We start from the raw sequence: 15,885 nt of genomic DNA on the forward strand, positions 1-15,885 counted from the left end.
TCTGCCATAAAAATGTTGGCATACGCCGGTGCAAATTTCTTGCCCATAGCAGTGCCCTTAATTTGGAGGTAGAAACGACCGTCAAACTCAAAGTCGTTTCTCCTCAAATTAATGTCGAGGAGCTGCAGGAGCTCCTTTTCGGGCCTGCTAACGTCGCGGTACCTGTAGAAGACATTTTTGACAGCCTGTATCCCCTCATTTATATCAATGTTTGTATACAGGCTGTCAATGTCGATGGTAAACAAAATGGCATCTGGGGGAATGCAGACCTTCTTGATTTTATCAATAAAATCATAGGTATCCCTGAGGTAGCTGTCGTGCAGAACGGACAGCGGCGTCAGATAATGATCGATGAACGCCGCCGTTCTGTACGTCTCGCTGCCGCAGTCAGACACAATGGGTCGCCCCGGAGGGATCTCGTGGGGCTTGCTCCACTTGTCTGGCTCCTTGTGAATTTTAGGGAGCATGTAGAACCTGCGGGGGCGAGGATCCGGCTCCCCCATGAGATACCTATGTTGTTTAAAATTGATAAATTTTTTAAGTAGAAGATTATCCAGAATCTTTTCTACCATGGGAATAGTTTGCGGATAAATAGGTTCCGGCAGTGGTTTATAATACGTCATGTCACTCAACTGCCGAGAACCCTCCCATATGTATTGCGATCTGTCAAAAATGACAACAGCACTCCCCTTGTCGGCTGGTTTGATCACAATATGTTTGTTTGTTTTTAGACTATGAAGGGCCTCGACTTCTCCGCGTGTCAAATTGGGAGCGACCGCAGGTGCGCAACCCGAACCGGACATGGAGAGCCCGTCGGACCGGACCATAGCCTGGAATTCCGGAGGCATAAGTCCAGGTGAGGGCTCCCAGCCGGAACGGGCTGTGAAGGGTGTGGGTCCGAGAGAATCTTGTTTCTCATAGTATACCTCAAGTTTGACACGTCTGTGGTAGCGCTGGAGGTCAAATTGAAGTTGATGATGCCAGTCGCTACTGAGATTAGTGGAAGGAATGAAGTTGAGGCCCTTATTGAGGAGGGAGATTTGTAAGGGGGTTGGCGTGAAATTATGGGCCAAATTTATCACGTTCTTATTACCCCCCCGAGCGATCGGGATTATGGGGATGCCAAGTTTAAAAAGTCAAGCCAGTGCTTGAGCATCAACTTGGCCGTGTCCCGAGTCCAGTGGACCAGGTCGGGTTGGGTCTCAAAGTCCCGGCTGTCGAGAGCCGGGATGTGAGCATAATTGTTGCTGATTAAACTATTCAGCCGCCCGAGGTTGTTTTTCTGCTCAACGGGCAAAGCGGCCGAATAGTTAATCAGGGGGATTAGCACTCGGGCCCGTGGGAAGGTAGCCACGGCCATCCTGAGTGCCCCTTGGAGCTGCTTAATAGCGGTCTCCTTAACTTTCTGCTCACGATGGTTGATCCCAAAGGCTAGAACCAACACTTCAACCGGTGCAGCAATTACGGTCTTGCGTAGGATGGCCTCCGCGTGTCTAAAACTGGCGCCCGGGTAACTGTCGATCTGAAGGTCGTCGACGTAAAAAGGTGGTAGGTGGGACAGATTGGAGTCGCCGATCACCAAGAATTTCTTGTTGGCCGACAACTTCCAATCCATCATCCTCCTACTCGAGACCATGTGTCTAGTGGGTCTACGGGGGGAGGCACTAGTCGTATCCTCTACCAACTCGACACATTCTGGAATTGACAGGTGTTGTGGAGTATCTGGGACGGAAGGCCTCTTGTGTGGCTTCCTTTTTAGTGCCCCAGGGAACAAATGTGCCCAATCGGGGGACTCCTGAGGAAGCATCTCCTGAGGGGGCGTCTCCTGAGGAGGCGTCCGCTGCAAGGGTGAGTCCTCATAGTCCACCATAGGAGCCCCGGAAAGTGTGGGCCCCCGTGGTGAAAATTCACCCTGTGGTGCCGTCTCATCTGCCGTCTCAGGCTGGAGAGGGGACCAGTCGGGGGTCGCGGAAGAGTAACGAGGGGACATCACCGAAGAAAGCCCCCGCTCCTGTTCTTCATCCCGAAAGTCGATCAGGAGAGGCGAGGAGGCCGTGGGTCCCCCTGGTGAGTCATCGTCGTCCTCTGTATGGGTGGGGGTGTCCTGGGTTTGATCCGCCCCGGAGCTTGTGGACCCACGTGGTGAGTCATCGTCGTCCTCGGTCTGAGTGGGGGTCTCCTGTGTGTCTTGTCTTGCAGGTGATCCCAGAGGAAGCCTCCTGCGAGATGCAGGAATAAGCTGGGTGGGCGGAGCCTCGCCGAGGGTGTCCTGGGCAGGCCCGCTGTCCGTGGCCCGGGGCTGTGTCACCCTCTGCTCCTTGGGTGGTTCCGGTCGACGAGGAAGGAAGATCGGGGCAACCCGTGCTGGAGGGATTGCATCCCGATCCACCTCAGGAGACCAATCTGGAGCCACGGCGTCGGTGCTGGTAGCCACCGAGACCCGGGCGACGACCCGAGCCGGAGGGCTGCTAGCCCGTACCACCCCAGGAGCCCCGTCAGGGCCCGTAGGGTCAGTATGGGTGCCCACCGATACCCGGGTGGCGGTCTGGACCGGCAAGGACTGGGCCGGGCGTACCACCTCCGCGTTGACAGGGGGGTCGGCGAAGGCCGCGACGATCAGAGCCTCGGCCTTCCCGAGGGTGTCCCCCATCAGTCTGCGTCCCAGATGTTTCTTGGCCCATGTAGAGGCCAGCTGAAAAGCGGGTCTCCAAACCTCGTCAATAAAACTGGTTATCTTGTCCAATTCCACTTGTAGAGTGTTTTTATAATGGTCTCTTAAAACCTCAACCGTCGTTAATGCCCAAGTCCTGGCATTGCACCTGATAAGCGTCTCAACGTCAGGGTTGGAGACCGCTGGTTTGATCATGGTGGCAAGCGTCTCTTCCATTTTTATTATGGACTGGGGGTGAGTGTCTTTTGTAACATTATTCAAATGATGTGTTATTTTGATAATATTATAAAAACACTGTGCTTTTAAATTCCCCTCCATGGACGTTGTGGAGTTGTCAGGGGGTGCAGTCCTCCGAGAAGCGTCCTGACGCTTCTTGCGTGTCTTCTTGGGACGGGGAGGATTGCGGGGACGTCTTTGAGGCCAATGTTCAGGTAAAAAATAGTCCTGAGAATAATGTCTGGGAGGCCTAGAGTCCATGTCTCTACTGGTATTACGGGAGCGCCCATTCCTCCTGGAAGCATCCCGGCGTTTCCTCCGTGTCCCCCTGGGGGGAGGAGGATAGCGGGGACGTCTTTGAGGTGAATATTGTGGCCTAAAGTACTCCTGAGAGTGCTGTCTTGAAGGCACAAAATTCCTATTTTGGCGTGTGTTTCTCCTATAATTCCACTGAGGGGCGCTGCGGCGCTCTTGATGTAGGTCATCAAAATGGCGGCGTGTCTGCGGGTAGGGGCGACGCGGATAGGAATCCTGCCGTCCCCGTGCTACATCCGCATAAGACCTCTGGGGCCGCTGCTCATCCCACTGAGAAAAATATTCCTCCTGGTCATAATGACAACGTTCATCATCCTGGGCGAGCCACTCTGAAGGCGCAGCCTGACGTCGCCGTGCGCGTCTTCGCCCCGACCTGACCGGAAGCCAGTCGTATTCGAACCCATCCGACATATTGCAAAATTATTTTAATATGTCGCTGGTGTGGATGATGTGAAAAACTGGTTGGCGAAAAAAGGTTTGTTCGCTTTATAAAAATAAATTGTCTTTATCCGTTTCCTTTGTGAAAAAGAGAGAACGGAATGCTCGGAGGGGACTTCCGCCGAGGTCAAGATAATCACTTCCGGTTGATGGCTGGCTGCATAAACGGTGAGATACGCTTTTTTGTTCAAAAATATGCTGTATCTCGCGCTAATGAGCCACCGGAATATCTCGTGAGTAAAAATAGCACATGTAGTATCAAAAATAGGCTGTTTATTTACAGAAAATAGCGACTAGTGGAACGAAAGCGTCGCGCCGCGACCAGGCCTTCAACTGGACACGGCAAGTAAACAAATACAAGAAAAATACTACAATGTGTCAGAAAAATATGAAAAAAGTAGAAAATGTATATTTACATGAAACGAGTCAGATGGCAACGTTTCGGTAAGATACCTTCATCAGGCCTGACTCGTTTGTAGAGTATTAGCAGGTTAGCACGGCAGGTAGGCTAAAGTCAACCTTTTATCCTTGCAGTGAAAACAGGTATTGCAGAAGAAAGGTGTTAATAGCAATATAACATTTAAATGAAGGGGTGGGGTCCACGTCAAACACAAGTTGGCCTTCAAAATAGAAGTCTTGACCACAACACAAGTGTAAAAAGAAGACAACAGTGACCCTCTGAAGCCCCAGGATGCTACTGCAAAATCCTGTCTGCTAAAACAATAACCTGAAATGATAGACATTGTTATTGTTATATGATATATAATATAATACAATGTAATATGGTATAAATATTATATAATATATTATAATAAATATATATGTGTATATATATATATATATATATATATATATATATAATAATAATAGACAAACACTAGTACATTCAAATAGAAATAATACAGAAAGTACCCTGGATGTGTGACCTAGGGCTTCAGTATTAAACAGAGAGTTGGGAGAGGATAGTCCCAGTAAGCTCCCCTTAGTGTAATGCTCTGAATGTACGTATGTGTACCGTACCCGAGGTTAGGGTTAGGGTTAGGGTTAGGGTTAGGGTTAGGTTTTAGGATTAGGGTTGGGGTAGGTTTTAGGTATATATTCCCTGTTACCTCCCCTTAATATGATGCTCCGATTGTATATGAGTCCCATCCCCAGGTGAGTATATTTAATGCGTTTTCTGTCTGTTTTGGCAGGTCCAGGAGGGCGAGCGAGGGAGAGTGAGAGCCGTAAGAGGATTGGAGGCACTGGCTGGTTAGGTTTGGGGGTAGGTTTTAGGTAAGGAGAAGGGAATGGTTAGGGTTAGGGAAGAGGGGGGGTGGGGGGTATGGGAAAAATAAAGAAGGGAAAAACGGGAATGTGCACTGTCCGTCACAATCCAACGGGCTCACACTCACACCTCATTTAGGCCCCCTGGATGTCTGGTGCCCAATTTGGAGATCCAAAGGAGCTCCGCCCGGTGGCGTTGGGCGAGGCTCCATTTGGGATCCGTCTCTACGACAGTCGCCCGGACGGAAGACCACCCGTGTCGGAGAAAATGCTGAACCAGGTGAGTGTTGGTATTTTTATGCCTAACGATGTTGTACTTGTGTTGGGCGAATCTCCTAGTTAAGGTATTGCCCGTCTCGCCCACGTACATATCGCCACATCGTTGGCACCGAATCACGTACACACAGTTCCGGGTGTGTCGGCCGCCACGGCACAACGGCTGGAAAACCTTGCGGTTGTGGGGGTTCACCAACCATTGTGAGTGGCGGACAAGGGTGTCCCTCCTAGTGGAGGGCGGGTCTCTCAGTGAGCTGACCCTGGCCCTGACCAACAGATCATTCAAGTTGGGGTTCTTACGGTAGGCCGGCACCACGTAGCGCCCCGGCAGCCTCCCGCTACTCTCCGCAAAGGTCCGGAAGTGGTCTTTGACCTTCTTGGCGACCCGCACGGCCGAGGGAGAGTAGGTGGTGATGAGAGGGATCATGTCGGTCCCAGGGGGAGGCCCCTTCGGGTCCAAGAAGACCCTCAACTGCCGTCTGAGGAAGGACCTGGAATAGCCCCTCCCCCTCAGGGCAGAAAAGAGGGTCCTCGAGGCCGTCAGGAAGTCCTCCCTTCTGGTGCAGACACGATGGAACCTCAACAATTGGGATTTCACCAACCCCGCGAAGGTATGCTTGGGGTGGAAGCTGCTTTTGAAGAGGAGCGCGTGGGTGTCGGTCTCCTTGAAGAACACCCTGATGTCCAAGTGTTGCGTGTCGGCAAAGTCGGGACCCTTGAATGTCGTGGTGTCCAAAAAGTCGACCGATGTGTTGCTCGTGGTCGACTTGATGGTGATATTTTTATTGTGAGTGTTCAGCGTGTTTAAGAACACGCTGAACTCCTCACTGGAATGGGTCCAGACACCCCAGATGTCATCCAGGTACCGGAAGTAGTGGAGAGGACGTTTTGGGCAGGCGGCCAAGGCAGAGGTCTCCCACTCTGCCATAAAAATGTTGGCATACGCCGGTGCAAATTTCTTGCCCATAGCAGTGCCCTTAATTTGGAGGTAGAAACGACCGTCAAACTCAAAGTCGTTTCTCCTCAAATTAATGTCGAGGAGCTGCAGGAGCTCCTTTTCGGGCCTGCTAACGTCGCGGTACCTGTAGAAGACATTTTTGACAGCCTGTATCCCCTCATTTATATCAATGTTTGTATACAGGCTGTCAATGTCGATGGTAAACAAAATGGCATCTGGGGGAATGCAGACCTTCTTGATTTTATCAATAAAATCATAGGTATCCCTGAGGTAGCTGTCGTGCAGAACGGACAGCGGCGTCAGATAATGATCGATGAACGCCGCCGTTCTGTACGTCTCGCTGCCGCAGTCAGACACAATGGGTCGCCCCGGAGGGATCTCGTGGGGCTTGCTCCACTTGTCTGGCTCCTTGTGAATTTTAGGGAGCATGTAGAACCTGCGGGGGCGAGGATCCGGCTCCCCCATGAGATACCTATGTTGTTTAAAATTGATAAATTTTTTAAGTAGAAGATTATCCAGAATCTTTTCTACCATGGGAATAGTTTGCGGATAAATAGGTTCCGGCAGTGGTTTATAATACGTCATGTCACTCAACTGCCGAGAACCCTCCCATATGTATTGCGATCTGTCAAAAATGACAACAGCACTCCCCTTGTCGGCTGGTTTGATCACAATATGTTTGTTTGTTTTTAGACTATGAAGGGCCTCGACTTCTCCGCGTGTCAAATTGGGAGCGACCGCAGGTGCGCAACCCGAACCGGACATGGAGAGCCCGTCGGACCGGACCATAGCCTGGAATTCCGGAGGCATAAGTCCAGGTGAGGGCTCCCAGCCGGAACGGGCTGTGAAGGGTGTGGGTCCGAGAGAATCTTGTTTCTCATAGTATACCTCAAGTTTGACACGTCTGTGGTAGCGCTGGAGGTCAAATTGAAGTTGATGATGCCAGTCGCTACTGAGATTAGTGGAAGGAATGAAGTTGAGGCCCTTATTGAGGAGGGAGATTTGTAAGGGGGTTGGCGTGAAATTATGGGCCAAATTTATCACGTTCTTATTACCCCCCCGAGCGATCGGGATTATGGGGATGCCAAGTTTAAAAAGTCAAGCCAGTGCTTGAGCATCAACTTGGCCGTGTCCCGAGTCCAGTGGACCAGGTCGGGTTGGGTCTCAAAGTCCCGGCTGTCGAGAGCCGGGATGTGAGCATAATTGTTGCTGATTAAACTATTCAGCCGCCCGAGGTTGTTTTTCTGCTCAACGGGCAAAGCGGCCGAATAGTTAATCAGGGGGATTAGCACTCGGGCCCGTGGGAAGGTAGCCACGGCCATCCTGAGTGCCCCTTGGAGCTGCTTAATAGCGGTCTCCTTAACTTTCTGCTCACGATGGTTGATCCCAAAGGCTAGAACCAACACTTCAACCGGTGCAGCAATTACGGTCTTGCGTAGGATGGCCTCCGCGTGTCTAAAACTGGCGCCCGGGTAACTGTCGATCTGAAGGTCGTCGACGTAAAAAGGTGGTAGGTGGGACAGATTGGAGTCGCCGATCACCAAGAATTTCTTGTTGGCCGACAACTTCCAATCCATCATCCTCCTACTCGAGACCATGTGTCTAGTGGGTCTACGGGGGGAGGCACTAGTCGTATCCTCTACCAACTCGACACATTCTGGAATTGACAGGTGTTGTGGAGTATCTGGGACGGAAGGCCTCTTGTGTGGCTTCCTTTTTAGTGCCCCAGGGAACAAATGTGCCCAATCGGGGGACTCCTGAGGAAGCATCTCCTGAGGGGGCGTCTCCTGAGGAGGCGTCCGCTGCAAGGGTGAGTCCTCATAGTCCACCATAGGAGCCCCGGAAAGTGTGGGCCCCCGTGGTGAAAATTCACCCTGTGGTGCCGTCTCATCTGCCGTCTCAGGCTGGAGAGGGGACCAGTCGGGGGTCGCGGAAGAGTAACGAGGGGACATCACCGAAGAAAGCCCCCGCTCCTGTTCTTCATCCCGAAAGTCGATCAGGAGAGGCGAGGAGGCCGTGGGTCCCCCTGGTGAGTCATCGTCGTCCTCTGTATGGGTGGGGGTGTCCTGGGTTTGATCCGCCCCGGAGCTTGTGGACCCACGTGGTGAGTCATCGTCGTCCTCGGTCTGAGTGGGGGTCTCCTGTGTGTCTTGTCTTGCAGGTGATCCCAGAGGAAGCCTCCTGCGAGATGCAGGAATAAGCTGGGTGGGCGGAGCCTCGCCGAGGGTGTCCTGGGCAGGCCCGCTGTCCGTGGCCCGGGGCTGTGTCACCCTCTGCTCCTTGGGTGGTTCCGGTCGACGAGGAAGGAAGATCGGGGCAACCCGTGCTGGAGGGATTGCATCCCGATCCACCTCAGGAGACCAATCTGGAGCCACGGCGTCGGTGCTGGTAGCCACCGAGACCCGGGCGACGACCCGAGCCGGAGGGCTGCTAGCCCGTACCACCCCAGGAGCCCCGTCAGGGCCCGTAGGGTCAGTATGGGTGCCCACCGATACCCGGGTGGCGGTCTGGACCGGCAAGGACTGGGCCGGGCGTACCACCTCCGCGTTGACAGGGGGGTCGGCGAAGGCCGCGACGATCAGAGCCTCGGCCTTCCCGAGGGTGTCCCCCATCAGTCTGCGTCCCAGATGTTTCTTGGCCCATGTAGAGGCCAGCTGAAAAGCGGGTCTCCAAACCTCGTCAATAAAACTGGTTATCTTGTCCAATTCCACTTGTAGAGTGTTTTTATAATGGTCTCTTAAAACCTCAACCGTCGTTAATGCCCAAGTCCTGGCATTGCACCTGATAAGCGTCTCAACGTCAGGGTTGGAGACCGCTGGTTTGATCATGGTGGCAAGCGTCTCTTCCATTTTTATTATGGACTGGGGGTGAGTGTCTTTTGTAACATTATTCAAATGATGTGTTATTTTGATAATATTATAAAAACACTGTGCTTTTAAATTCCCCTCCATGGACGTTGTGGAGTTGTCAGGGGGTGCAGTCCTCCGAGAAGCGTCCTGACGCTTCTTGCGTGTCTTCTTGGGACGGGGAGGATTGCGGGGACGTCTTTGAGGCCAATGTTCAGGTAAAAAATAGTCCTGAGAATAATGTCTGGGAGGCCTAGAGTCCATGTCTCTACTGGTATTACGGGAGCGCCCATTCCTCCTGGAAGCATCCCGGCGTTTCCTCCGTGTCCCCCTGGGGGGAGGAGGATAGCGGGGACGTCTTTGAGGTGAATATTGTGGCCTAAAGTACTCCTGAGAGTGCTGTCTTGAAGGCACAAAATTCCTATTTTGGCGTGTGTTTCTCCTATAATTCCACTGAGGGGCGCTGCGGCGCTCTTGATGTAGGTCATCAAAATGGCGGCGTGTCTGCGGGTAGGGGCGACGCGGATAGGAATCCTGCCGTCCCCGTGCTACATCCGCATAAGACCTCTGGGGCCGCTGCTCATCCCACTGAGAAAAATATTCCTCCTGGTCATAATGACAACGTTCATCATCCTGGGCGAGCCACTCTGAAGGCGCAGCCTGACGTCGCCGTGCGCGTCTTCGCCCCGACCTGACCGGAAGCCAGTCGTATTCGAACCCATCCGACATATTGCAAAATTATTTTAATATGTCGCTGGTGTGGATGATGTGAAAAACTGGTTGGCGAAAAAAGGTTTGTTCGCTTTATAAAAATAAATTGTCTTTATCCGTTTCCTTTGTGAAAAAGAGAGAACGGAATGCTCGGAGGCGGGACTTCCGCCGAGGTCAAGATAATCACTTCCGGTCGATGGCTGGCTGCATAAACGGTGAGATACGCTTTTTTGTTCAAAAATATGCTGTATCTCGCGCTAATGAGCCACCGGAATATCTCGTGAGTAAAAATAGCACATGTAGTATCAAAAATAGGCTGTTTATTTACAGAAAATAGCGACTAGTGGAACGAAAGCGTCGCGCCGCGACCAGGCCTTCAACTGGACACGGCAAGTAAACAAATACAAGAAAAATACTACAATGTGTCAGAAAAATATGAAAAAAGTAGAAAATGTATATTTACATGAAACGAGTCAGATGGCAACGTTTCGGTAAGATACCTTCATCAGGCCTGACTCGTTTGTAGAGTATTAGCAGGTTAGCACGGCAGGTAGGCTAAAGTCAACCTTTTATCCTTGCAGTGAAAACAGGTATTGCAGGAGAAAGGTGTTAATAGCAATATAACATTTAAATGAAGGGGTGGGGTCCACGTCAAACACAAGTTGGCCTTCAAAATAGAAGTCTTGACCACAACACAAGTGTAAAAAGAAGACAACAGTGACCCTCTGAAGCCCCAGGATGCTACTGCAAAATCCTGTCTGCTAAAACAATAACATGAAATGATAGACATTGTTATTGTTATATGATATATAATATAATACAATGTAATATGGTATAAATATTATATAATATATTATAATAAATATATATGTGTATATATATATATATATATATATATATATATATATAATAATAATAGACAAACACTAGTACATTCAAATAGAAATAATACAGAAAGTACCCTGGATGTGTGACCTAGGGCTTCAGTATTAAACAGAGAGTTGGGAGAGGATAGTCCCAGTAAGCTCCCCTTAGTGTAATGCTCTGAATGTACGTATGTGTACCGTACCCGAGGTTAGGGTTAGGGTTAGGGTTAGGGTTAGGGTTAGGTTTTAGGATTAGGGTTGGGGTAGGTTTTAGGTATATATTCCCTGTTACCTCCCCTTAATATGATGCTCCGATTGTATATGAGTCCCATCCCCAGGTGAGTATATTTAATGCGTTTTCTGTCTGTTTTGGCAGGTCCAGGAGGGCGAGCGAGGGAGAGTGAGAGCCGTAAGAGGATTGGAGGCACTGGCTGGTTAGGTTTGGGGGTAGGTTTTAGGTAAGGAGAAGGGAATGGTTAGGGTTAGGGAAGAGGGGGGGTGGGGGGTATGGGAAAAATAAAGAAGGGAAAAACGGGAATGTGCACTGTCCGTCACAATCCAACGGGCTCACACTCACACCTCATTTAGGCCCCCTGGATGTCTGGTGCCCAATTTGGAGATCCAAAGGAGCTCCGCCCGGTGGCGTTGGGCGAGGCTCCATTTGGGATCCGTCTCTACGACAGTCGCCCGGACGGAAGACCACCCGTGTCGGAGAAAATGCTGAACCAGGTGAGTGTTGGTATTTTTATGCCTAACGATGTTGTACTTGTGTTGGGCGAATCTCCTAGCTAAGGTATTGCCCGTCTCGCCCACGTACATATCGCCACATCGTTGGCACCGAATCACGTACACACAGTTCCGGGTGTGTCGGCCGCCACGGCACAACGGCTGGAAAACCTTGCGGTTGTGGGGGTTCACCAACCATTGTGAGTGGCGGACAAGGGTGTCCCTCCTAGTGGAGGGCGGGTCTCTCAGTGAGCTGACCCTGGCCCTGACCAACAGATCATTCAAGTTGGGGTTCTTACGGTAGGCCGGCACCACGTAGCGCCCCGGCAGCCTCCCGCTACTCTCCGCAAAGGTCCGGAAGTGGTCTTTGACCTTCTTGGCGACCCGCACGGCCGAGGGAGAGTAGGTGGTGATGAGAGGGATCATGTCGGTCCCAGGGGGAGGCCCCTTTGGGTCCAAGAAGACCCTCAACTGCCGTCTGAGGAAGGACCTGGAATAGCCCCTCCCCCTCAGGGCAGAAAAGAGGGTCCTCGAGGCCGTCAGGAAGTCCTCCCTTCTGGTGCAGACACGATGGAACCTCAACAATTGGGATTTCACCAACCCCGCGAAGGTATGCTTGGGGTGGAAGCTGCTTTTGAAGAGGAGCGCGTGGGTGTCGGTCTCCTTGAAGAACACCCTGATGTCCAAGTGTTGCGTGTCGGCAAAGTCGGGACCCTTGAATGTCGTGGTGTCCAAAAAGTCGACCGATGTGTTGCTCGTGGTCGACTTGATGGTGATATTTTTATTGTGAGTGTTCAGCGTGTTTAAGAACACGCTGAACTCCTCACTGGAATGGGTCCAGACACCCCAGATGTCATCCAGGTACCGGAAGTAGTGGAGAGGACGTTTTGGGCAGGCGGCCAAGGCAGAGGTCTCCCACTCTGCCATAAAAATGTTGGCATACGCCGGTGCAAATTTCTTGCCCATAGCAGTGCCCTTAATTTGGAGGTAGAAACGACCGTCAAACTCAAAGTCGTTTCTCCTCAAATTAATGTCGAGGAGCTGCAGGAGCTCCTTTTCGGGCCTGCTAACGTCGCGGTACCTGTAGAAGACATTTTTGACAGCCTGTATCCCCTCATTTATATCAATGTTTGTATACAGGCTGTCAATGTCGATGGTAAACAAAATGGCATCTGGGGGAATGCAGACCTTCTTGATTTTATCAATAAAATCATAGGTATCCCTGAGGTAGCTGTCGTGCAGAACGGACAGCGGCGTCAGATAATGATCGATGAACGCCGCCGTTCTGTACGTCTCGCTGCCGCAGTCAGACACAATGGGTCGCCCCGGAGGGATCTCGTGGGGCTTGCTCCACTTGTCTGGCTCCTTGTGAATTTTAGGGAGCATGTAGAACCTGCGGGGGCGAGGATCCGGCTCCCCCATGAGATACCTATGTTGTTTAAAATTGATAAATTTTTTAAGTAGAAGATTATCCAGAATCTTTTCTACCATGGGAATAGTTTGCGGATAAATAGGTTCCGGCAGTGGTTTATAATACGTCATGTCACTCAACTGCCGAGAACCCTCCCATATGTATTGCGATCTGTCAAAAATGACAACAGCACTCCCCTTGTCGGCTGGTTTGATCACAATATGTTTGTTTGTTTTTAGACTATGAAGGGCCTCGACTTCTCCGCGTGTCAAATTGGGAGCGACCGCAGGTGCGCAACCCGAACCGGACATGGAGAGCCCGTCGGACCGGACCATAGCCTGGAATTCCGGAGGCATAAGTCCAGGTGAGGGCTCCCAGCCGGAACGGGCTGTGAAGGGTGTGGGTCCGAGAGAATCTTGTTTCTCATAGTATACCTCAAGTTTGACACGTCTGTGGTAGCGCTGGAGGTCAAATTGAAGTTGATGATGCCAGTCGCTACTGAGATTAGTGGAAGGAATGAAGTTGAGGCCCTTATTGAGGAGGGAGATTTGTAAGGGGGTTGGCGTGAAATTATGGGCCAAATTTATCACGTTCTTATTACCCCCCCGAGCGATCGGGATTATGGGGATGCCAAGTTTAAAAAGTCAAGCCAGTGCTTGAGCATCAACTTGGCCGTGTCCCGAGTCCAGTGGACCAGGTCGGGTTGGGTCTCAAAGTCCCGGCTGTCGAGAGCCGGGATGTGAGCATAATTGTTGCTGATTAAACTATTCAGCCGCCCGAGGTTGTTTTTCTGCTCAACGGGCAAAGCGGCCGAATAGTTAATCAGGGGGATTAGCACTCGGGCCCGTGGGAAGGTAGCCACGGCCATCCTGAGTGCCCCTTGGAGCTGCTTAATAGCGGTCTCCTTAACTTTCTGCTCACGATGGTTGATCCCAAAGGCTAGAACCAACACTTCAACCGGTGCAGCAATTACGGTCTTGCGTAGGATGGCCTCCGCGTGTCTAAAACTGGCGCCCGGGTAACTGTCGATCTGAAGGTCGTCGACGTAAAAAGGTGGTAGGTGGGACAGATTGGAGTCGCCGATCACCAAGAATTTCTTGTTGGCCGACAACTTCCAATCCATCATCCTCCTACTCGAGACCATGTGTCTAGTGGGTCTACGGGGGGAGGCACTAGTCGTATCCTCTACCAACTCGACACATTCTGGAATTGACAGGTGTTGTGGAGTATCTGGGACGGAAGGCCTCTTGTGTGGCTTCCTTTTTAGTGCCCCAGGGAACAAATGTGCCCAATCGGGGGACTCCTGAGGAAGCATCTCCTGAGGGGGCGTCTCCTGAGGAGGCGTCCGCTGCAAGGGTGAGTCCTCATAGTCCACCATAGGAGCCCCGGAAAGTGTGGGCCCCCGTGGTGAAAATTCACCCTGTGGTGCCGTCTCATCTGCCGTCTCAGGCTGGAGAGGGGACCAGTCGGGGGTCGCGGAAGAGTAACGAGGGGACATCACCGAAGAAAGCCCCCGCTCCTGTTCTTCATCCCGAAAGTCGATCAGGAGAGGCGAGGAGGCCGTGGGTCCCCCTGGTGAGTCATCGTCGTCCTCTGTATGGGTGGGGGTGTCCTGGGTTTGATCCGCCCCGGAGCTTGTGGACCCACGTGGTGAGTCATCGTCGTCCTCGGTCTGAGTGGGGGTCTCCTGTGTGTCTTGTCTTGCAGGTGATCCCAGAGGAAGCCTCCTGCGAGATGCAGGAATAAGCTGGGTGGGCGGAGCCTCGCCGAGGGTGTCCTGGGCAGGCCCGCTGTCCGTGGCCCGGGGCTGTGTCACCCTCTGCTCCTTGGGTGGTTCCGGTCGACGAGGAAGGAAGATCGGGGCAACCCGTGCTGGAGGGATTGCATCCCGATCCACCTCAGGAGACCAATCTGGAGCCACGGCGTCGGTGCTGGTAGCCACCGAGACCCGGGCGACGACCCGAGCCGGAGGGCTGCTAGCCCGTACCACCCCAGGAGCCCCGTCAGGGCCCGTAGGGTCAGTATGGGTGCCCACCGATACCCGGGTGGCGGTCTGGACCGGCAAGGACTGGGCCGGGCGTACCACCTCCGCGTTGACAGGGGGGTCGGCGAAGGCCGCGACGATCAGAGCCTCGGCCTTCCCGAGGGTGTCCCCCATCAGTCTGCGTCCCAGATGTTTCTTGGCCCATGTAGAGGCCAGCTGAAAAGCGGGTCTCCAAACCTCGTCAATAAAACTGGTTATCTTGTCCAATTCCACTTGTAGAGTGTTTTTATAATGGTCTCTTAAAACCTCAACCGTCGTTAATGCCCAAGTCCTGGCATTGCACCTGATAAGCGTCTCAACGTCAGGGTTGGAGACCGCTGGTTTGATCATGGTGGCAAGCGTCTCTTCCATTTTTATTATGGACTGGGGGTGAGTGTCTTTTGTAACATTATTCAAATGATGTGTTATTTTGATAATATTATAAAAACACTGTGCTTTTAAATTCCCCTCCATGGACGTTGTGGAGTTGTCAGGGGGTGCAGTCCTCCGAGAAGCGTCCTGACGCTTCTTGCGTGTCTTCTTGGGACGGGGAGGATTGCGGGGACGTCTTTGAGGCCAATGTTCAGGTAAAAAATAGTCCTGAGAATAATGTCTGGGAGGCCAGGGTTAGGGTTAGGGTTAGGGTTAGGGTTAGGGTTAGGGTTAGGGTTAGGGTTAGGGTTAGGGTTAGGGTTAGGGTTAGGGTTAGGGTTAGGGTTAGGGTTAGGGTTAGGGTTAGGGTTAGGGTTAGGGTTAGGGTTAGGGTTAGGGTTAGGGTTAGGGTTAGGGTTAGGGTTAGGGTTAGGGTTAGGGTTAGGGTTAGGGTTAGGGTTAGGGTTAGGGTTAGGGTTAGGGTTAGGGTTAGGGTTAGGGTTAGGGTTAGGGTTAGGGTTAGGGTTAGGGTTAGGGTTAGGGTTAGGGTTAGGGTTAGGGTTAGGGTTAGGGTTAGGGTTAGGGTTAGGGTTAGGGTTAGGGTTAGGGTTAGGGTTAGGGTTAGGGTTAGGGTTAGGGTTAGGGTTAGGGTTAGGGTTAGGGTTAGGGTTAGGGTTAGGGTTAGGGTTAGGGTTAGGGTTAGGGTTAGGGTTAGGGTTAGGGTTAGGGTTAGGGTTAGGGTTAGGGTTAGGGTTAGGTGTTGGGGGTTAAGGTTAGGGTTAGGGTTAGG

The 15,885-nt window shown here is 51.9% G+C and overlaps 1 protein-coding gene across 4 annotated transcripts; it reads left to right on the forward strand.

Moving 5' to 3' along the window:
• Positions 1-3,718: 3,718 nt before the first annotated feature.
• On the forward strand, positions 3,719-14,951 carry LOC133585330 (uncharacterized). 4 transcript variants are annotated; one of them, XM_072911961.1, is made up of 8 exons: positions 3,719-3,808; positions 4,834-4,904; positions 5,046-5,186; positions 11,152-11,292; positions 12,940-13,064; positions 13,917-14,056; positions 14,150-14,275; positions 14,408-14,951. In XM_072911961.1, exons 1-6 carry the CDS (start codon positions 3,742-3,744, stop codon positions 14,005-14,007), a joined length of 636 nt encoding a protein of 211 aa, XP_072768062.1. In that variant the 5' UTR covers positions 3,719-3,741; the 3' UTR covers positions 14,008-14,056; positions 14,150-14,275; positions 14,408-14,951. The 4 variants fall into 4 exon arrangements, with proteins under 4 accessions (XP_072768062.1, XP_072768061.1, XP_072768064.1 ...); XM_072911960.1 differs by having other exon boundaries at positions 13,917-14,275; XM_072911963.1 differs by lacking the exon at positions 12,940-13,064.
• The last annotated feature ends 934 nt before the right edge of the window (positions 14,952-15,885 follow it).

This window comes from Nerophis lumbriciformis, linkage group LG30 (assembly GCF_033978685.3).
Source record: "Nerophis lumbriciformis linkage group LG30, RoL_Nlum_v2.1, whole genome shotgun sequence".
NCBI lineage: Eukaryota > Metazoa > Chordata > Actinopteri > Syngnathiformes > Syngnathidae > Nerophis > Nerophis lumbriciformis.